Source organism: Vigna angularis, chromosome 11 (assembly GCF_016808095.1).
Source record: "Vigna angularis cultivar LongXiaoDou No.4 chromosome 11, ASM1680809v1, whole genome shotgun sequence".
In the NCBI taxonomy this organism is placed as follows: Eukaryota; Viridiplantae; Streptophyta; class Magnoliopsida; order Fabales; family Fabaceae; genus Vigna; species Vigna angularis.
The window spans coordinates 7,210,353-7,233,575 of record NC_068980.1 but is presented as its reverse complement, the minus strand read 5'-3'; the positions used below and the strand labels follow the sequence as shown (position 1 = coordinate 7,233,575).

The window sequence follows — 23,223 nt, the reverse complement described above, 5'->3', positions numbered from 1 at the left end:
AAGGCCCAATATGCAATGGCTGTTTGAAAGTCCATTTAGAAGACATTTCTTTCAATTGAAGGAGCAATTTTTCTCCTTACAAATATCTTTGCCCCATTTTCCTTTCAGGAAAAAATAATAATCAAAATTTAGATTTACATTCCAAAATATTCATTCTGTCATAGAAGATTGTGAATAAAAATGTCAATAAGATGTAAAAGTGACAATTTCATTAAATTGGGTCAAAGTGTATGGGCCGAAGCAAAAGTGAGACAATTGAGGATAATAATTTGAGGATTATTCCGTACATCACCTCACGTTACTCTATGCACCACCATATTTTCAAAATATATCTTTTAGCGAAAGATTTTGAAATTTCTTAAATGGATTTCAAAATCTGTTTCAAAAAATTTCTTAACAGATTTCAACATCAAGTGAAATTTCTTTAACGAATTTTAAAATCCGTTAAAGAATTTTTTCTTCAACAAATTTCGAAATCCGTTGAATAAAAGAAGTGAGAGTGTAGAATGTTTTGAAATATAAAGAATAGTTTTGAAATTTTAAAAAAAATGTGGTAGTGCAGGGAGTAATATGGGATGATGTAGGGAATAACCCTCTAATAATTTAACTAAAAATATTTTTTAAATGAAAAAAAATGTTATAAGAGATTTTAAATGAATTTGCAAAGATAAAAATGAAAAAAAGAAGTTATAAGCTATATATAGCTCTAATGTGTATTTGGTCTGATTTTTTTTCCTACTCTTTTATTAGATGCCACAATTAATTTTAAACAATGTAACTTATTTAAAGTTGCCAGTAGAATTATCAAAATGGGTTACAATTCGCGAGTCAATCTGACCCATCACACGTTCGAATCAGATTAGATTATAAAAAATGTATTCTTTTTATGTGAATCAATTTTCAATATGGTTCATTTAAATCCGGCTCATTTAGGTTGAAATTCTTAGTAAGTCGGGTTGACTTACCAACCCACCTAATTTTATTTTATTAATTTATTATCTTATGAACCCTACAAAATACTCTCTTCACTCATTGAGTAACTGTGACTGTATACCAAAAAAGAAACCTCATGTCTTGAGTTTAACATGAGTAAAATTTATTTAGATTTGAATTACAAAAAGTTTATAATTTTAATTTTAATTTTTATTTAAAAATTATAATTAAATGAGTCAATGTGTTTAACCCACCAACCTGTGGTGGGTCGAATCAGGTTTGAATTTGTTTTACTGACTAATAAATAAGTCAGATTGAATTGACCTACTAAATGATCAATCCATGATCAACCGGATCAAATTGTGTTGGATGACTCGTTTTGACAGCACTAGTGTCGGACCATGAAAGCTTTAAATGTGAAAACTTCACTACTCATGTGAACTTTCACGATACAATTGATAAGTGAAGTTGTAACAGGAATTACTTTCAGCTCATTTCTTTAACACAAGAATATGTGAGGATCATATGCAAGAGTAAGAAAACACGGTTCCAAAAGATGTTGTAATTCTTTTATATATTTCAGAAAACACATTCCTGATATTGCTTGATGTTGTATTCTGGTTTTTATGCATTAACTTGCTTTAAGATTTTTCCTTGTTCGTTTATATGGTCATCCATACAAAATGGGAAGAAGGCCACTTGCCCCAAACGAGAGGCCCAAAGAAGGCTTACTTGCTCTAAGAGTTTTGAAATAAGTAATGAATGCAGATTTATAACGAGGCCTAATAAGTGCAATTCCTGCAGGTTTCTGAATTTTTTGGACTATACTGTGTTATTCTTGATGGTTTCATCAGAAAAATTAAAAGCTATACATTAATCAGGAGACTTTGAAACTTGTCTACTTCTAAACGATACGACTATTTAATATACATTTTAGATATTAGATATTGTTTTATTTTAAAAGGCGAAATTATAATATAAAAGACCAGATTAGATATTCCTTAAACGATGCACATGGCTAGGCTAAGGCAGAGTGACATATTAATTCTTGGAAGGTTCCGTAGTTTGTCTTGAAGTAGCTACGAAAGTTAGAAAGTAGGATTAATTAGAATATTAGAGTTAGAGGAGAAAAAAGGAGAACATGTGGTCCAAATCCCGAAGCTTAAGCTCCCCTTTTGCCGTCCAGAAAGATACGTGATAAGTGAGAATGGATATTATTCCTAAAAAGTTTGTTCAGTTTGTGCAGAGGTTGTTACTTGCCGGCCATTTTCATATACAATCACACAGAATGTCAGCAGGAATAAAGATATATGAAACAAAATTCCTTGTCCTCCAAATCAAACCAGTGTAGACATTTCAAACAAAAGGTTAAGGTTATTTTTCTGCTTCAGATGTAGGGAAGACAGAACACAGTACTTTTCATGTTCACTTCTAATCTCTGATACAGTACTTTATATCATGACTTGTGAGTTCTACTTTGTAAATTCTAACCTTAATAATGAGAGAGTGAAGTCAGTTCTATTGTTTTTTTTTTTAACTTTAGCAAAGTAATTTTATTAGATTTTGAACATTCTAATTGATCTCATAATTGAAATATTATTATCCATTATTACTTTTCAAACATGTTTAAGCAAGCGGATTTTTTTATGACTTGTGAATATTTAATTTCTTTATTAAGATATCTGAGTTTAATTATTTTCAATGTAGTATTTACATTGGGTTTAAAAGTTAATATATGTGACATTTTCAAGTAATTTCGAGTAAAGTAAATAAGAAAATTAGGTTCTTTACAACGTTTTTTTTCATCCAAATTAGAATTCAAATTTTTTTTCCTTGCAAATGTTTAATTTGGGGAAGGAAGGGAAAAAAGAAGTAAAAGTAAAAATATTTTAATTATAACTTTTTAATAAAAAATGAAAAACGTTAGCATATACATAAAAATATCACAAATAACTTTTTTAAAAAATAAAAAAATATTTTTAAAAATATTTAGCTAGTGGTTGGTATGATACAATTTTTTCGTACTAATCACAAATTCCTAATGACTCAAATTTTCATGATATATGACAAAACTATTCTTTCAAATATTTATACAAATTTTGTTGAATTAAAATGTAATGTAATATATTTACTATAAATTTTTGTTATCCCACTTTAAAATATTCAATAAAAATAAATATATTTTTATCGCAGTAAAAAAATTGATTGAAAAATAAGTTCTCACATTTCTAGAAACAATCTTCTGAAAAACTTTACTTAAAAAAATTCCTTAATATCCTAAAGATATTATTCAATTAAAACAAACTAAACATAGAAAATTAATCTTCCAAACTTTATATTTCCAGGTAAACCAAACATTTTTTTTACATAACGTCTCCTTAAGTTATAAACCTTATCTTTATCTTTCTTTGGAGTTTAGAAAAGTTTGTGAAATTGGTGAATCTTGTTTATTATTTTGTTCTCTTTTTCCTTGCTTAATAATTTTACAATCATTATCCTTTCTTCTAGACTTTTCTTCTACCAACTATAGCGCTAAAAGGGACAGTTCAATTTATGGTTGCTTGTAACATGCTATTTGAGTAAAACTACGTACATAACATCAAATAACTAAATATGTTCGTTTTTTATGTCTGTGGAAATTAGATAAGATTGGTGTAAATCTACTATATAGTCCGTGCTCAGAAACTGCAAACTATAATATGAGTAAAATTATGACATCACAGTACCATTTGCCATATATTAATCCTTCAGAAATTTGCATGGTAGACAAAGTCGAACGTTTTAGAAACATAAAAAGTTGTCATTTTGTAGCAAGTTGCTTCAATTCACTGGGACCTTTAATTGTTGTGGCCAGGGAACAGGAGAAACATGTTCCTACAAAAGTCAATGCAGCACACATCACCAAGCAATAAAAAATTTCATTCACACAAGAGAATGTGACTAGGTTAAGTGTGAGAAGGTGGAACATGATTGATGCTATGTTTCTTTTTTCGGCTATCCAAAATGCTTCATTCACTTCTTCTTGGTTTGGCTTTCTGTGTGCTTGGATAACCATACACCAAAAGTTACGCAGATATATCATGTCTTTCTGAATATTAAGAACCTTGCATATATTTATAAAAATGGAAGAACAGAGAAAAAAAAAATGATCAGAAGAGTTGGTGGAATGCTTAAATCACGGTTCAACTTATTGGAAGCAAGTTGGTGGTTGCTTGCATTTGGCAATGCTTTTACTGGGGGCAAGGTAAATCAGGTAACCGTAGGGATAATGTTGCTGCAGGATTACTGTAAGTAGAGAATCTGTTCTCTATTATTATGTTCTTAGAAACTCATTAAATCAGTAATATTGAGTACTGTCAATAAGACTAGTTTCTGGATAGGGAAAAACTAATGATTTTAAAAAATATATAAATTTATGTTATGTATCTTCTTTTTCAATAATGTTTTTATAACCAAACTTTGCAAAAAGGTTAGCAGTGATATGTTCTATTTTTATAGTATTGTGTTAGTTTGGTTAATTCTAAGAGAGAAGTCAAATTTCAGTACTGAGAGATTCTTATAACAATTCAGACACTGTCGAATCATCTGATATCTGAGCTAAGTATTTTTATTTCTTAGTTAATATATTTCATACCTGAGAACATTTTTATTTCTTTGTTTGTTAATAAAAGCATACAAGTCAATTATAAAATTAAAAAAAAAAACTATAAGGTTTATGGGATGAAACCAGAAAAAGCTCTATATCACACAATTTTTTTCTTTCTAAAATGATATTAAAGCAATTCAATCTGACAAACTATAAATAATTACTAACATATTGGAAGTCATATCTAAAGATCAAATTAATTTATAAATATATAAATAAATACAAACCTAATACTAGAAATTTAGTTTTATAAAATTAATTTATACACAAGTTGAGTCTTATATAAGCTCGAGACTTAAAGTTCACAACACTGAAATTAGCCTATGTTAAACCTTTTCTAAAAAGAAAAAATGTACTAAAGTAATATAATTAAGATTAGTTATAAAAAAAATTAATTGTATTTCTAGCACGATTATGATTATAAAAAGGATGTAATCAAACCTATGCAATGACTCTTGATATAATAGGAACTGCAATTGAATTATAAAACCAATCTCATATTCCATAACCAGTACCTAAGATGTTTGGTAAAGTTAACATGTATGTCTACGTGATCACCTTCAAACAGAATTTTTTTGACCTAGTTACCCTACGTATACATAGTGACCTAAGAACCCTAAAAATAAGCATGCATTCATTGGGTTATAGGGTACGAACTGACATAGAAAATTGAAACAACTTCTATTCCATATTTGAATTGTGCAATGCATGTACAATAATAACTAGATCCAAGGAAATCAAAAGAACATATATAACATCTTTCACGCTCTGCAGTCTATTTATTTCTATGTTTCACTTGGTAAGGTACAGTCACCGAAACACAGTCTAAATCATTGAACTTGACATCATGAAAGTGTGTCAGCTTGTATAGATACATTGCAACAAAAAAGCATTCTGATGTCGCTGCAGTGAAGAGATTAATGCTGGAGGATGATGGGATTGAGAGTTCATCCACACAGTGATGGATTATTGTAGAATTTATCAAAGGTGAAGTTCAAATTTGTCAGCTTTTGCCTTTGGATTGGACGTTTGATCTACCAACATCACATTAATCACATCATTAGTGGCAGTTAAGTATTTGACTGCTTACCAAATTAGTGATGTAAACCAGTTTTTGTGGAGATTAAATAATTAACTATTCAAACTAGCCCTCTCGTTGCGTTAATTAATACAAGTAAAACTGAGTTAAGATTTGTTTTACTTGAATTTATAGGTGGAAAAAAAAATACCATTTTAAGAATTCGAAACTCAGATCAATTAAGTATGTTTTTTTCTTTTAATCTTCACCTTCTAAAAACAAAATCTTAACAAGATCGAAACAACTCCAGAATTCAATAGAGATTTTACTCCATTATTATTATAAGTTTATCAACAGAAATTCTTACGCACTTTTTGACAAAACTGCATTTCATTTCTCTTTTGCTTTATGTATCAGTCCAATCGAACCGATGTGCAGACTTTGATATTGCCATGGCATGCAAGTAGACAGAGATTGTTGTCAACAGTTTCTCCCATTTCTATTATTGCTTTGTGATGGAGACAGGCAAAGCTTATATACAAAGCATGCATTTATCGAATGAACTAGCTCATTGATTCATTTGGAAGATTTGAACCATAACTTGATTCTGACAAAATGAGAACCTTTATGTACATTATAGGTATTTTTGACAGGAGAGAATCTTAATTACTCTTATGATCGATGATCAAATTAATCTAAGGATAAATTGTGATTTATTCCTATATGTACTCATTTATAAAAATACGGATTGAATTAAATATGTTTTATAACTTTTGAACATAAAATTGAAATCCATTTCTATCATATATTTTAGTTTTTAAACTTAAAAAAAAAATGTAATCTTTTTAATTTGATATTAATTTTTTCAGATTTGTTAAATGGTATTCAGACTAACTTTTAAGTTAAAATATATTAAAAGGATGTAAGTAACTTAAATATAATCTTAAAATATATTTGACACATCTAAAAAATACAATTAATTTTTTTTTTTAAATTTTGATAATCAAAATATATTAAAATTTGAAATAAAAACAAATTTAATTTTATTTCAAAATTTAGAAACTAAAAATATATTTGACTTTATGCAGGTTTTTCAAGAATTGTCGTGGTTCTATTCTATCAAATTTATCTTAAAAAATACCTCTAATTAAAAAGAGGGTGAAAGATAACACTATGATTGTGGATTTCTAAGCAAAAGTTTTAAAGAAGTGTGTGGTGTTCTTGCTGAGTGCTGACCTGTTCTAAATGGTAGAGGTAGCACATGGAGGAGCATTTGCTGCAGCCGTTTTCAGAATATTCTTATTAAATGAAAGGCCAGTTGGAGACATATGAAACTTTTTTTAAATCTATCAATCTAATTTTTTTCCTTTCAATTTTCTTTTATGTATTCTATAGAAATCAAACACTTGACAGGGTACAAGGAAGCCTGCGAATGTATCTTTTTCGTGGTTGGTTCAGTGTTCTGATTTTCTTTCTGCGGAGAGTAGGTATCATATTAACAATAAACTACTATATATATATATATATATATATATATATATATATATATATATATATATATATATATATATATATATATATATATATTCATAATTAATATATTTAGCACAAACATATTGTCAATTAATAAATCTTATACCAGTCTCATAGAAGACTAATGTTCCACTTGGAATCTGCAGACAATATATATATATATATATATATATATATATATAATATATACATATATATATATATACATATATATATATATGTATATATATATATATATATGTATATATATATATGTATATATATATATATATATATATGTATATATGTATATATATAAATATATATATATATATATATATATATTTTTAATATTTAAAAATTATTTATTCACACAAAATTCGACTTGAAATAAAATATTTTTAACTTGTCCCTAGTCAGAGTAATTTTATCTTAATTATGGCTAAAGTTTCTTTGATTAAAGTGTCTTTGTCTGATCTCTGCTATATCATATTCTCGACATCATCATAGTGTTTTCAACTCCATTTTAATATGGTAGTAATTTAAGTATGTGTTTAAAATTTCAATCATATATAATATAAATGAAAAATTAAGTACTTGTAAAAAATTCATAAACCCATTATTTAAGATTTAAATTTGGGCTCAGGTTATTTAATCTTCATCTGAAGTTATCCAATTGAATAATAGAATTTAGCAGCTTTAAATGAAATCTGTGGTTGATTACAATCGCCAAGAATTGTCTTTCACGTTTTGACAAAACTGCCGATGATTATTTAGAATTAAGAATGTAAAAGTGAGTGTAATTATTGTTAATTAAAGAAAATACTTGTGAAGGGTTTTGGCTGTAGAAACTATTCTTTTAACTGGCGCATATCTCACTTTTTTTTTTAATAATGATCCATTTATTTTTAGTGTCACATTTTCAGTTTAAAAATATTTGAAAGCATATAATTGCATAAACTAACCTCTTTTTTTAACAGACAACATACTACTACTTTCACTCTAATTATATTTATAAGCATAAATTTTTACCTAATTATTAGAGAAAAAAAAAGTAAAATCATATTTCTAAGACTATTAAATAAATAAATAAAAATAGACTTTTTCTACGACTTTGCCATAAAAAGGAAAATTTTAAAATCACAATTCTTTTATTTATTAAATTGTCCCAAACATGTCTTAGTTATTAAAGTAATTAAAAAAATAGTCCGATAAATAATTTTAAATAAAAGTGGTGAATTGGTGTTTTTGCCTAAATGATTAGGTTTCTTCTACACGCTTCATTTAAGATAATGAGATATACTTTTGAAAGTTAACTTTATTATCAGTATATGAAAAGATTTAGATCAATGCATTGTGACATGACCGTTTTTTCTTTGATGTTTTGCAGTACTATACTTTGTAAACTATTGTCCACTAATACATAATGTCTCATACATAATCTATTCAAAATCAAAAGCATAGATATATCAATATATTAATTGAGTCACACTATTATTTAATGTTGAGTATTAAATGCAGTACTGCTACGCACGAATCTTTATTTTTCAATGTTCTACACAAAGGGCTCTTTTCTGGTTTTCATTCATTTATCACCTATCATACTTTCTTTTCAAACCATTTGAAATTTGGCCAGCCACAATCATGTATCCTCTCATTCAATTAATTAACAGTAAATCTTTGATTTTGCAATTTAGCTTGTTAATAAACACGATACATAATTAAAATTTAATCTAGTTTTAATTTAAAGAACCTTCATGAAAATAACTAAAAATACATTGTAGTTGAAATTTAATCATATTTAATATACTTTTAACTATCCCATTCATTCATTATGTATACATTTTGACCAAGCTGGTTTCACTTGGACCGCTAAGCCCTTTTCACCTACAACATCATGAAAAGTGCTCTTTCTGTGTCCCTTGTAGTAATTGTTCACACTAACATTTATTTTATGGTTTTAAATTCAATATCATGCAAATTTAGACAGCTTATATTACCTCTTTTTTCTGTTATACTTGTAACTTTTGAGAACATATATATACTTACTTCCCTTGAAGAATGTCACAAACATGATCTTGGTTTCTGTGTTCATGAAGAAACAAGCAAAACATAAATTATGGTCTCAGGTTATGATCATGTTAACAATGATTGGTATAATACAGGGGTTTACTGTCACTGATCATGTTATGTTAACAGCAACGTGACCTGAGAAGTCAAGCTACATAGAAGAACACAAAGTAGACAAAAGTAGCATTCACCCATAATAATTAACCAACATGGACCAAGGAACAAGGCATAGACCCCTTTTCTTCAAGTCTGCGGTGCACTCAACATTGTTTTCATTGAAGTTCATGTCACACTCATCAGCCTGCAGCAGGTTTGGGTAATGCTCTGAGTGAAAACCCTTACCCTACACAATCATCATCGTCATCATAAGCTACATAACTTGGTTAGAAAAGTACTTAAAAGTAATATTTACTATTTCTTCCATTCTTACACAAACATCATAAATTTAGCAGGGTTACCCTAGAAGTAGAACCATCAAGTTGATCATCGTCAATCTTGCTGGAAATCTTCAAGTCCCCTACCTATTGTAAGAGATGGAAAGTTACATGATAAAAAAATGTTAAAGAAAAAACAATTTACACCAATTATATACTGTAAATTGAACTTAAAGAAAAAGAGATGATATGATATTGCAGATGATGTACCTTGGGACTATTGACAGGGGAGCTGGCAGTGTCTTCCAAAGGATCATCATCTGATATCTGCTGGGTTCTTGTTTTCTTGAAACGAAGTTTCTTAGAGATATTATTAGATGAGTCCGTAACTCTAACAGAAGGGTATGACAGAAGGTGATTGTGATGTGAGAGTTTCCATGCAGCAGAAGAAGCAGCATCTGAGACCAAAGAGGAGCCACCCAAGCTGGAACAGTAACTTTGTTCCTCCATGCCCTTAGAAAAATCTTCCAAGTAAGAAGTCCACCCGCTTTCCTCATTGCCACTTCCAGACACTGCTTTTCCCATAGAAGGATTCAGACAATGCTCCATCAGGAGAGATAGAGAGAGAGTTTTGCTTTCAGATTGCGAGAGACTTCTTCTCTGGAGGGATTTATAACACTGAGCTTAGAATAATGTTCTATGAATAGAGATACATGTCAGTGCACACCACCAGCAGAGAGAGACAAATATAGGGAGGAATCATAAGTCATGACTTTTTAACATTCAATTTTCATTTTTTTCAATCTCTTATTCATAACACAAATTATTAAGTAGTTAGAGACTATTATAGTTTTAATTAATTTTTTATGTATAAGAGAGGTTAGATTTATATGCTGACATAAGAAAAAAATGGATTAAATTTATTGTATCATAAATTTATATAATCTTTTACGATCATAAATTTGTCCTCACTTATATTATTTATAATCGGTGTGATATCTTGAATAAAATTAATAACAATTGCTTAAGTATGTGATATGGAGAATTAATAGACGTGATATAACAATGAGGACCACTCTATGTCTACATCAAAGAGTTTTCAAATATGATACCGTGGAAATATATAAAAGAACAAAAAAATGTCAGAAAACTGTTTTTCTGGTTAAGGTGTCCATGTTCGTTGTTAATTAGATAAACGGCTACTTAGTTTTACTCAGAGTAGTCAATCTGAAATGTTTGTTGGTCGTACTTTCTTTATTAGAAAAAAAAAATGATTTTTGTGAGTAAAGAAAAATGTAAAATAGTTTGAAATTATATTTATTATTTGTTACGAGAGAAAAAAAAGATAGAAAAGAAGAATAATGATATTGTTAACATTTTTTTAATAAATTTTTTGATAATAATTTATTATTATTTTATTGGTTCGAATATTTCAAACGAGTAGTAGAAAAATTGTCAAAAAAGAAATTGTTAAAAAAACATTTTATAGAAAAGAATGATTAGAATGAAGTAACAGAGAGAAGCAGAGAACGTGGAAGGAATTGAAGACCGAGAATGGCGTTGACCTTTGTGGTTGGAAGGAGATTTGGTTTCTGAAATGGAGGCCATTATTTTCCTTATCACGCTCTTCTTTCAACCCAAAACATTTATTGAGGGAGACAAAATTGGCCTCAATCTCTCCTTAACTGCACTCTATACATTCAATTTTTAGCTTCTTTCCCAGCTAACTCACTCACCTCTAATATAACCTAACTTGGAAGAAATTGTGTGAACTACAAACACCTTATAGCTGCGACATCTTAGGTACTTTTCTTCTCTACTATTTTCTAACTAAAATTTGATTTTCGCTTCAATTATATCTATGATCAAAATTGTTGTCATTTATCCTGCAAATTTTCACTTAATAACACAAATAGAGTAATTCGACTTATTCTGATCGATCAATGGCAAATAGAGTGATTCGTTAATTCAAATTGATTATATATATTGTGGAAAAAAGAAATATAATTTGCGAAATAGCCTAGGATTTTATTTTTTAAAGGAAATTTCGAACTACAGTGAATCCAGCTAACCATGGTCAAACGCAGGTGAAATATTTGGTCAGAAGATTTTGCCCCTACTTAACCTTTTTCCAGTCACATTTATGGTTGTTATTGAAATTTGCAATGTATGAGTGGTAGTTTTACGTAGGCTTGCCACTGCCAACAAATGTTTGGGCTGGTTTTTCCAATCTCATTTAGTTCTTCCACACCCGAATAGAATAAAAGTCCAAATTTATTTTGTGTGAAAACATTGAAAACCGGGACCATATGGGTTCCCCTTGTTGAATTGGCAACTTTGTTTACAGTGCTCTGTAGTAAGGGTTCTCTATGAAAAGCTGTTTAGTTTTTGCTATATTAATGAAAAATGCTAATTCTTACTAACCCAGTTTAGTCATACCCCCTTTTCGTACTCTATTATCTACTTGTCAAATCCTTTGACAAAAGGTAACGGATTCTGATTATGACAGTTATTTTTACAATACATTTTATGTAATAACTTTCATTGTTTTCCTCTATACATCATTTTTTTATCTCAATCCATACACTTCTTTCCTTTTCTTATTTCTCTCATTTTCACGGAAAATATAGTTAAACAAAATTCCTTTTATATTATACATTTAATTCATTCAATCTTTGCTATACAGTCAATTATAGACATCCATAATATTGTTCACAATATAAAACGTATCTGTTCAACCATTAATCCAACCCGTATATATATATATATATATATATATATTAAACAATGCTGATATTAAGTATTTTAACATTGCCTCACATTTTCATAATTGCACGTATCTATTTAAAACAGCACGAACTGAAATAGAAGGTTCTACTCCAGTAAAATCCATGATACTTAACGTGATTCATTAGAATATTAGTTAAGAACGTGTTTACAAGAACTTTGTGTGCATCATATTCGTGAAAATAGTACATTAGGTGACATAACATTGAATTTTTTTGGCGTGGGTTATGCGGCCGGATTTAGTTGGTTTGAATGATGTGATGAACCGTGGAACTGGGGAGTAACGATATGATAAAACATTTAGAAGGGACTCTTGAAAGATAGTAAAACTCCAACGACAATAACGTAGAGCTATAAATATTTTATAGAAACTGATACAATCAAATGTCCCCAGTTGGAAGTATCTCAGCGGCATCCAAGTTCTAGTGACCATATTTCTGAAACTCCCACTCGCTATTATCTATAGCACCAAAGAAACACCATGCAAGTGAGAAGATCACTAAACCATTCAATCCAAACAGAGAAAAAGGTGGAAAAGGAACTTGTCCCACATACCTAGCGGACATACTTGACGGGTCTTGAGCCATCTGCTTATGCAATGGAAGTGAAAAGCATGGTTACAAACTCCTGTAGAAGATATCAGGCAGAACAAGTAACAATTTCAGTAATCCTGCTTTTGCCATGCCAAAGCGCAACAAGTATATAGGCTTACATAACTAGAGAAATTACCTAAGCACTACTTTTAAGTCCTCCTGCCTAAAGTGAACTTTTAATATGGATTTTTTCCCGACCCTGCTCTGTGCCGGGATCGGATACAAGTATTCAATGTAAAATATACAAATGTGATAATATTTTGAAGATTAATGGTCTGACAATATATATTGAATGAAATATATTTATACATAAATAAATAACTTTAATATTAGCTAGATTTGATTATCCTGTAACAATTTGCGACCCAAGTGAAATGCATTCAGTCTCTCTTCCAACATCACTCCCTTATTCCCAGCTGTGTACATCCTCACTCCCTCACTGGCTCTAAAACCTGCCTTGAAAGGATGAAATCACAATAACAGGTATGGGAGGGTGTAGATTGAAAGTGGAAATGCCTTGAGGGAGGTAATGAGTTAGTGAAGATGAAACTTGAAATGTGTATAATGAATTATTCAACAGGCATTAGTAACTTAAGATGTGGACAACCGCAGCCACCCTCCAACCCCTTAAAAAAATTTAAGCTTGACGAGCTAAGGCTGGTTCAAACAGAACTTGCTTGTGTTTTTTTGTCGCTGGGTAGTGATGTAAGGGTGGAACTTTATGTTATTGAAGGGAGATAATATTAATAACTGCAACAATAAGATGATTAAGGTTAAGGAAGAATTTAATGGAAAGGTTTAATGAACACTTCCGTTCAACAAAAAACCTCTGTATTTTCATTCTTACACTGTTACCTACAAATGTGCCAAAACAAATGCAAGCTTGTCACACAGATTTCAGTATCAGATATAGACATTATGCCAACATTGACTCGTTATATCTTATGCTAAAGGATTTTGGTTCTACCTAGAGCCACAGTTAACAGACTACAGAGCTAGACTTCAATAAATCATGACCTAGTGTGCTTCAACAAAAAGATCTAGCAAGTGGTTCAGTGAAAAATAGGCCTGAATAAAGTTGAGAGTCATTAAACTTTAAACCATAGTCATATGTGAATTGTGATGAAAGTATTAGTTTCTTAGGTCTGAATATTTAAAATAAAACATTATCTCATTACAAGATACATCACAGTTTAAACTGTGAACTTATGAACTAAACAAGCCTGCAATCTCAATATGGTCTAGAGTCTAGATGTCAGTATATATCAATCAAGTATGCAAGCCTCAATAATAAGAACCAAACAAATAAAAAATGAACAAACATAGGAATCATTGTTAATATCTCCACTGCAAGTGCAGTTGGCAAAGGATAAAGAGTAACAGTTTCTATAGGTTTTTCATTGCTTAATTAACAACTGAGCTTTGGATTTTATGTGGGATACAGGAATCACAATTTCAACACTACTTGCACTAGGTTCACCTACATATATATATATATATATATATATATATATATATATATATATATATATATATATATATATATATATATATATATATATATATATATGAAATCATAAACACAGAAGATGAGGATGATGATCCCTTGGAAAAGTGTTCAACTCATCTCTTATACTAAGGATAAGTTCCAACCTAAAACTAGCTGAAGGAATAACCAGCCGCTCATATAAAGTATTTTTATTTCAGATTATAACTTCCTAAACAAATATAGGAATACAACTATAGAGTAAAAATTCAACAAAAGATTTAAAAAACCGGATTCCAAAACAAAACTCCCAATTAATTGGATGGAAAAAGACCAGCTAGAATAGAATAATAGGAATCACTGAAGTGACATATTTAACTTATAAATGTATAGGATTAAGACGTACCCCAAGCTACAGTGCATTCCTCACTAGTAGCGCTAGCCTGGTTGGCCTGACACTCAATACCTAAACAAGCATCCAAAATCAAAAAGAATTAGGCTATTTCTCATAAAAAAAAAATTCACAAAGATAAGTTGAATTAACACGCTTACAGAGATCCATGATATGGTTCCTGCAGATAGCACAATTGTCCACAACGATATCTGCAACAACAGAATGGAAACAGAAGAAAAAAAATGAGAAGAATGAAATTAAAGCTAGGGTTTAGAAGAGGGTTGAAAGAGACTCACCCCATGCCCATAGAGAAACGGCATTCCACTTCTTGATCTCGAATCGCTTGGGCTTCTTGCTGGATGAAGAAGGACCTGTGCTGCTGGAGGGTTCGCCAGCCGGAACCATGGTCACGTCAGAATCTATAGTAGCCATTCTTCAAGGATTTCAAACTTGGGAACAAAACTTCTTGACCTGTACTCATGTTTATGATGTTTTCTATTTTTTATCTCTAGATTGGATTGGGCTTTACTTTGTTGGGCCTTTGTGGTTGTTCAATTATTTTAAACAATTTTATTATAAATAAATAAATTTTATAATTTTATTATAAATAATTTTTATTTATTTTGTAGATAATTTTATAACTAAAAAAAATATCAAATTTTGTGAAAAGATCAAATAAGAAAATGGTTAAATAAAAAAAACTGTTATCTAATATCAATAGAATAATTATTTTAATTAAAGAAAAATATATTTAAAAAATAAAATTAGAAAAGATAATCTTAACTATATATTATTATATAAAACATATTTACTTCATTTTTTAATTTTATACTTTAATAAGGATTTATTATTTTTAATTAAAATTATTATTTTATTAATTTTATAGTAACATTTTCTAAATGTATTTGTTTTTAGGATTAAATATGTTTTTTATCCTTTAACTATCACACGATTTTGTGTTTAGACCCTATTCAAAAAAAAAAATTGTTTATTTTAGTCCTCGTAATTTTAAAACTGTTATAAATAATCTCTAATTCTGAATGGCGTTAACTTTTGTTTCACGTGGCGTTAATTTATACTTTGTTCACAAATAAAGAAAAAAAGTTTGAATAAAAATAATTCATCGCATATTATATCAAACATTAGTTTTATGCGAAAATTAGCCCAAGTACCCATATATAATAGTTGCACTTTTTTCATACACACAAGTTCATTTATTGTAGGGAAACCAAATTTATTTCTAAATTGATTTTTTTTCTTTTTTTAAAGAAGAGATACACATCAACCTGCCAATTTGAAGACACAAGAAAGAAAAATTAAATTCGATAATCTACTACCTATTTCAACAATGATAATAGCATTAAAAGAAGTGTATACATGTATATAACATTAAATATCATAACAATTAATATACACATATATTTATTACAAAGTTTTTTTTTAAGAATAAGAAGTTTCTTTCCATTCGTGGTACTATCATCCGTACTTATACAGTGGTGTTAAAAGGTAAAAACAAGTTCAAATTATAGTATTAAATAATAATTTTCAATAAAACATCATTCAATTAAAATTTAGATACGAAATTAAGAAAACATGATTATTTAAGAGGATTTATGTCACATTGCTATAAGTTCACTGGATATCTAAGCTCTTTTATTTTGTCTATATTAAACAGAACAAGGGTGTTGAAATTGTTTCTCCTGAAGTAGTTGTAATTAATAACTATTTGTAACTTTCATTAGGTCTTAATCAGATTGACTGGAATATTGAGAGAACTAAATTATTAATGTTGTTGGCTCCAAAAGGAAAAAAAAAAAGTTGAAAAAAGTAATCAGATTTTTAATTTTTATTTTGTTTTATTTAATTTTAAAAAAAATAATTTAATTAGTTTTTTTTGTTATTATTTAACATTAAAGTTTATATATAAATTAGTCCCTCTAAAATATAAAATTAATTTAAAATTTTAAAATTAATAATCTAATGAAAAAATTTAATTAAATTATTTTAAAAAATTAGATAATTAAAATTAAAAATTAAATTAGATTTTTTATAAAAATTAGAGGAAAAAAGTAATTAAAGGGAGAGTGAGAGTGTGATAGAAAATGGAATTGGGGAAGAGGAAATGAAGATTGACCTATAGAGATGGGTAGTTATATTTAATGGCAACCAGAAGCCTTCAATTACGCCGGTGAACTACCATGGCGACATGTTTTAAGTCTTTGGCTGACTAAGTCATTCTCACATACTCAACCTTGTTTGAAAAGTAAACTACATTTACACTATATTAGGTTTTCTAAAAATACACTCAGATCTCGATTTTTTTTTTCTTTTCAAATTGCACACAAATTTTTCTCAAATTTTAAAAAAGTTATATTTAAAAAAATCCTTAAATAGTTAGAAAAAATATTAACCATTATATTGAGTAAGCTATAACTTATTTTATGAATTAAAAATTATTAATATTTAAAATTATTTTTATTATAAATAAAAAATTATAATTGATTTATGATTTAAAATATAAATTGATCTTTAATATTAACTATTAAAATTGAGACTATAATGTATACATTAATAACTTTTAATCTATAAAATGATATCTAACTTAATGAATATAATAACTAATTATATTTTATTTTTAAAATTTTTTATTATTTAATAAATTTTTTTGAAGTTTTAGTGTTAAAAATATCACACTTATAAAATATTACTGTAAAGACAAAAAATATGAACATGGTTTAAAAAAATAAAGAGGAGTAAATATAACTTTTTTGGGGTAAATAGTCAGTTCAAATATTATATATTTCATTTTTAGTTCAATAAAAAAACAATTCAATTGTATTACAAGAATTTGATTATTTTTTTTATGTTTTGTTTGAATTGGTTAATAATCGATTGATATAATCAAAGACAAATTTAGTATGTCACGTATATTTATTAGAGAAAAAAGTAATATTAATATGTAATTAGAAGTCTTATTTTGTAAATTTAAAGATTAATAACTTTATACTAAATCGATTATTTGAGACCTTCCTCTGTAAAAAATAATCTTATTAGAATCAGAATTGATACTAAAAGGTTGATAATTTTTCAATAGAGATTAAAAATTTGTAATTGGTATAAGCTAAATCCTTGAATTAGATTCAAACCAGAAAAGGATTCTTAGGGTTTTTGGTTTTGACCTAATCAGTGGGTACGACTGTTTCTTCCACACTTTTACTTGTTCTCTTTTTTAAGTCAATGATGACAAACATGGGATTGGGAGCCACTTGCCTTAGCAACCAGGACCATCACAGCCACATCCCCCAACATATATGGACATCGTTCTACATGAGCATACCCTATGAAAAAGATATTTCAACCTGCATAAATTTTTTATATTTATTTAATTTATTTTTTTGAAAAAAATATAAAAATTCATTTGTTTATGATTATTTTACATTATATTGTATATCAAATTAATATAAAAATATGTCATCCTAATATTACTCTAATTCTGTACCTTAATTAACATCTGAAATAAGATAATCAACACCTTAATTATGTCAATATATATAACAACTTTACTAAATAACAAAACCCTAGAAAAAAAATAATTGAAACGCTCAACTGCCCTGAAAAGAACGAGACAGGTTGAAAGTTTGAAAATGAAAGCCTAAAGAATATGCCAACAGAAGATGGACTCGACCAAGAATTCGTCTCACCAATTAGAAGACTATATCAAGATTTGGACCAACTTTCAGATACTAAATTTAGTTGATAACCCTTGAAAATCTTCATGTAAGATGGAAGAAATAAGAGGAAAGATAAAGAATTATTAAGCATCGAGGAGAAAGAAAGGAGAAAAAATGAAGGTGGAAAGAAAGAGACCATGTTGTACATTAATTGAAGAGATATCACGAGGATAGTAAATACATGTTGATGGAGCAGAAGAATATTTAATTAAGTTCTTGGGGATCATAAAATCATTCTCTAATTAAATAAAGTAATAAACAAAGCTATATGGGGAATTATTGATCACAGGGACCCATAATAAAAGTGAATAATTAATTGGAAAGTGCAATAAATAATAAGAATTGGTTGATGACGACGAGACAGAGACTTGTGGTTTTAAATATTACCATATATATATTCTTTAAATGTGTAGCGAGATATCCCTACCTTCGCTTTCTATACGTATACCTTCTCCAAAGGTAATAACAAAAAGTCTTTTTCTTAGGGTATTCTCCTTTTCATTTTCTCAAAACTTTATCAATATGTAGGTGTCAATGTTACTTTCTTATTATGCCAAAACAACAATCTTCACATTAGTAAATATTTGAACATATGATATCAAGCAACTTAATCAAATAGGAAAACTTAATAACTTTCCTAGTTTAATTCATTTATATTTTTTCTTCTTTATCTGTTTTGGACTAATCCACATACTTAAATGAATATTTAAGTTTTTCGGGCAGAGTTTTATAATCCAACAAAATAATACTAGACCTTATACTAATTAAGAATAATTAATAAATATTAAACTTTACAAAAATTTATAATGAATTGTGATATTAAATGAATTCTGACATTGATAATCATTAATTTTACTTTATTTATAGAACAAGAATATCCATTAATATTATAATTTATTTGATACATATAAAAATTTAAAAATAATTAAATAATTTTAACTTGTTGTACGTTTTTCTTTCTTTTGAATCATTTGGCTTTCATTTTAATGTTGTTAAAAATTAAAATATAATTAAATGTAAAAAAGCATAAATTAATATAGAAAGCAACAAACAAAAATAAAAAAAGTAAACAATGTTGTATATCAACTATCAAGTAATAATGTAAGACCCATGAAAAATATTTACTTTAATAATAATAATTTTATTACTAGTAGTAATAAATTTCTTTGTGAATGGAAAATATATAAGTTTATAAAATGTGGAAAGATTAATAAGAAATTTTGGTAGCTTAATTTGTAAGACCCATAAAAAAAAATATTTATAATAGTAAATTTTAGCATTTTATTAGTAATAATAATTTTAATGGATAGAAAAATGTAGATTTTTGGATATAAAATTATAGTAATTCTAGAGGAAGAGCTTCAAATTTTGATAACTTATTTAGGATTTTTTTTAAGAAAAGTGAATAGTGAATAGTAAATAGTAAATAGTGAATAGTGAATAGTAAATAGTAAATAGTGAATAGTGAATAGTAAATAGTTAAAAAAAAATATTAAAATAAATTGTGGAAGAAAACACTCCACGTAGAATGAATGATTCAGAGATAAGAATGGTGAATAAAAAAATAATTTTTAAATAGTAAAAATGAATAGTAAAAGTGAATAGTAAAAATGAATAGTAAAAATGAATAGTAAATTTTTTTTGGCTATAAATAGCCAAGGGGGGGAGGCTGAAAATTTGCACCAAAATTCTAGAGAAATTGTGAGAGAAGAGAGTTGGAGAAAATTCTAGTTGAAGAGGGGAAATTCTGGAAGTTTCTGGAGAACGGTTTGAGAAGATGAACCTAAGTCTGGAATAGAGGTAAGGGGAGTTATATTTTGTTTGGTATTATTTTGAGTTTTGTATATGTTGCTTTTGGTTGATCTTAAATCTTGAGTGTGAAGTATTTTCTTTCTGTATGATTTTGAATTTGGATGAGAACATGCTTCTGTGTTTAGATCCAAATGTGATAGTTATAAAATGAGATGTTGATTATGTTATGTCATATGTATGCTATTAATTGTTTATGGATGGATTAGAAGTTGTCTAACCGGCTCTGCCAGATTCAACTTCTTGTTTCCCCATACTTTATATTGTTTTCCTTATTCGTTTTTATTTTTGGAAGGATTAGAAGTTGTCTAACCGGCTCTGCCAGATTCAACTTCTTATTTCCCCAAACCTGTCATTATTCTTATTATTTAATTACGTTGTATTCCTGGAAGGATGAGAAGTTGTCTAACCGGCTCTGCCAGATTCAACTTCTTATTTCCCCAAACCTGTCATTATTCTTATTATTTAATTACGTTGTATTCCTGGAAGGATGAGAAGTTGTCTAACCGGCTCTGCCAGATTCAACTTCTTGTTTCCCCAAACTATTTATTGCTTTACTTATTTATTTTATCGCATCTTTGGATGGATTAGAAGTTGTCTAACCGGCTCTGCCAGATTCAACTTCTTATTTCCCCAGACATGTATTGTCCTTGTTATTTAATTATATTGTATTTTTGGATGGATTAGAAGTTGTCTAACCGGCTCTGCTAGATTCAACTTCTTGTTTCCCCATGAATTTTTATATTAAGATTATTTTTAATTGTCAAATATTGTATTCTTCTATGACCATTTATAGTAATATTTTATTATTGTTAATTGTTTATAATTATCTTGTATGAATTCTATTATGAATGTTTATTGTGATGTTTGATATGAAATTATGAATTTGAAATATAGTATGAGTCTCGGGGAGAGACTCTATAATGGCATGGTATTAGTGTATATGTTGATGTTGAGGGTCCTGTTGTTGGTGGTGATCCTAAAACTCTAATAATTTTCCAGTCTCAATTAGAGAAGGATGTGTTATGTGGTGAGAGTAGTAGGAGGTCCTAGTCTATGTTTATAGACATTAATGGATTAACCTTGTGGGTGATATGATATATTCTATTTGGCCAAAACTTTTGTTGTTGAAATCACCACAAGTGCATGACCACCCGAGACTTCCATCAACATTATATCCGGATAATAGAGTCTAGTATGATAATTGCATCTTGCATGAATTTATGGTGAATGTATTACGTATAATAATAGTGTAATGTTTTTCTTTGAATGTTGCATGGTAACTCACCCTTACTTGTTTGTTTGTGCCGGAAAAATCTTATTTTTGCGATGATCGTATAATGTTTTTGTTATACGGGAGCAGATGAGGAAACGACGTCTGAACCAATTCAAGCGAAGGAGGAAGCAGCAGAAAAATGAAGAATATTTTAAGAAGAAGAAAAATAAAATAAAATAAAATTAAGAGTGTTTTATTTTTGTGTGAAAATATAATGTATTTCTAGTGTGAACTATGTTACTCCTAAAAGGAGGATTGTAATATTGTATGATGTTTTCTTTATTAATGAAATAAATTTGGGTGTGAGATGTTTTATATTTTGGGGTGTTACAAATAAAGTGTTAAATATCTAAATTTTCTAAAAAAAACAATTAAAATGTATATTTGAAACTTCATTGAGTTTTCTCTTTTTGAGTTCTCAAAAACCTTTTGCAACATTGTTATTAATTTAACATAATTATCTTTATTAAAGAAAAAAACAATATTTTAATATTTAAAATTATTAATTACAAAGACATAAAGCTAGCAATATAAGAAATTTAATTTAATAAATAAGTGAAGAATGAATCATGATCTAAAATTTTAAGTGAAACATTAGATTTAAACTTGTATCTCCACAAACTTTTTCTTCTTTTCCTTGCATAATTAGAATTATGAACATTTTCTTTCACTGAGAGACAATCTTCAAATGCCAAATGCCAGAAATATATGTTTGTTCGTAGAGATGTTAGAAATTCTAAAGTATTTGTTTTGTGTTTAAGAAACGATGGCAGAGATAAAAGACAAAAAAAAAATATTTTAAAAAAAATATGTTATATGAATTTATATTATTTTAATTAATGAAGTTAATTATTTTATATTTTAACATAAATATAGTAAAATCAATCATTAATTAAATCTTAAATTTAAACAACGGAAGTAATCGTCACGGACATTTATCATTGAATATATATGCAAATCCGTTGGGCATATTGGTGAAATGGAATTTACATTTTGGTTTTAATTACAAAATTAATTTTAGTTAAAATATTGATTCGTACTTGAGTCTATGTTTTCGAAATAAGTTCATAATAAAATTTACCCAATATCACTTTAGTTCAAAATTTAGTTCTTTCAATAGAGAAAAATGGATAATTTAATGTCCGAAAAATCATGTTGTTCAAATAAATGACTCAATTAATTCTTCTCTAATCGATTTTTTGTGTGCCCAATCTTTTTATAAACTATGATAATAAATTAGTTTCTACTGTTTGGGAATTACGTAGAAGAAAAAGGGGGAAAATATCAATTTAGTTCATCTTATTATTGGTGGAAGCTTAATTCACTTAGTTAATTAAGTGTGAATAATGAGTATGCTTTTTTCTCTTCTTTTTTTTGTTTACATAACATGTTGTCTGTCTCTTTATCACCTTTATTTTTATTTTTCCTGAATATATATAAAGGAATCCTTATAATTTTTCAACCTATGTAAAAAATATGTATATCAACAAGACCTAAAAATTACCTTGATAAGCACATATTCTTGTCTCCCCAACAAAATAATAATTCATTCACCTATTTGACAAACAGATTTGGTAAAATGACACAAAATAGA

The 23,223-nt window shown here is 28.1% G+C and overlaps 2 protein-coding genes across 2 annotated transcripts; both read right to left on the bottom strand.

Moving 5' to 3' along the window:
• Window positions 1-9,226: 9,226 nt before the first annotated feature.
• LOC108333760 (vascular-related unknown protein 1) lies at window positions 9,227-10,235 on the bottom strand. The gene is made up of 3 exons (XM_017569235.2): window positions 9,824-10,235; window positions 9,638-9,700; window positions 9,227-9,522 (listed from the first exon to the last, which is right to left on the bottom strand). The coding sequence occupies exons 1-3, from the start codon at window positions 10,160-10,162 to the stop codon at window positions 9,367-9,369; spliced, it is 558 nt and encodes a 185-aa protein (XP_017424724.1). The 5' UTR covers window positions 10,163-10,235; the 3' UTR covers window positions 9,227-9,366.
• A 2,215-nt stretch (window positions 10,236-12,450) lies between these two features.
• LOC108333295 (RING-box protein 1a) lies at window positions 12,451-15,296 on the bottom strand. The gene is made up of 5 exons (XM_017568700.2): window positions 15,110-15,296; window positions 14,972-15,022; window positions 14,826-14,885; window positions 12,896-12,967; window positions 12,451-12,800 (listed from the first exon to the last, which is right to left on the bottom strand). Exons 1-5 carry the CDS (start codon window positions 15,243-15,245, stop codon window positions 12,763-12,765), a joined length of 357 nt encoding a protein of 118 aa, XP_017424189.1. The 5' UTR covers window positions 15,246-15,296; the 3' UTR covers window positions 12,451-12,762.
• Window positions 15,297-23,223: the final 7,927 nt, after the last annotated feature.

Excerpts from the sequence above, each read along its gene's own strand:
- LOC108333760 (XM_017569235.2), bottom strand. The coding sequence starts at position 10,162 with ATGGAGCATTGTCTGAATCCTTCTATGGGAAAAGCAGTGTCTGGAAGT. Across the intron at positions 9,701-9,823 it reads CCCCTGTCAATAGTCCCAAG|GTAGGGGACTTGAAGATTTC; the intron begins GTACATCATCTG and ends CTCTTACAATAG. Across the intron at positions 9,523-9,637 it reads TTGATGGTTCTACTTCTAGG|GGTAAGGGTTTTCACTCAGA; the intron begins GTAACCCTGCTA and ends ATGATTGTGTAG.
- LOC108333295 (XM_017568700.2), bottom strand. The coding sequence starts at position 15,245 with ATGGCTACTATAGATTCTGACGTGACCATGGTTCCGGCTGGCGAACCC. Across the intron at positions 14,886-14,971 it reads GAACCATATCATGGATCTCT|GTATTGAGTGTCAGGCCAAC; the intron begins GTAAGCGTGTTA and ends ATGCTTGTTTAG. Across the intron at positions 12,968-14,825 it reads GGAATGCACTGTAGCTTGGG|GAGTTTGTAACCATGCTTTT; the intron begins GTACGTCTTAAT and ends TATCTTCTACAG.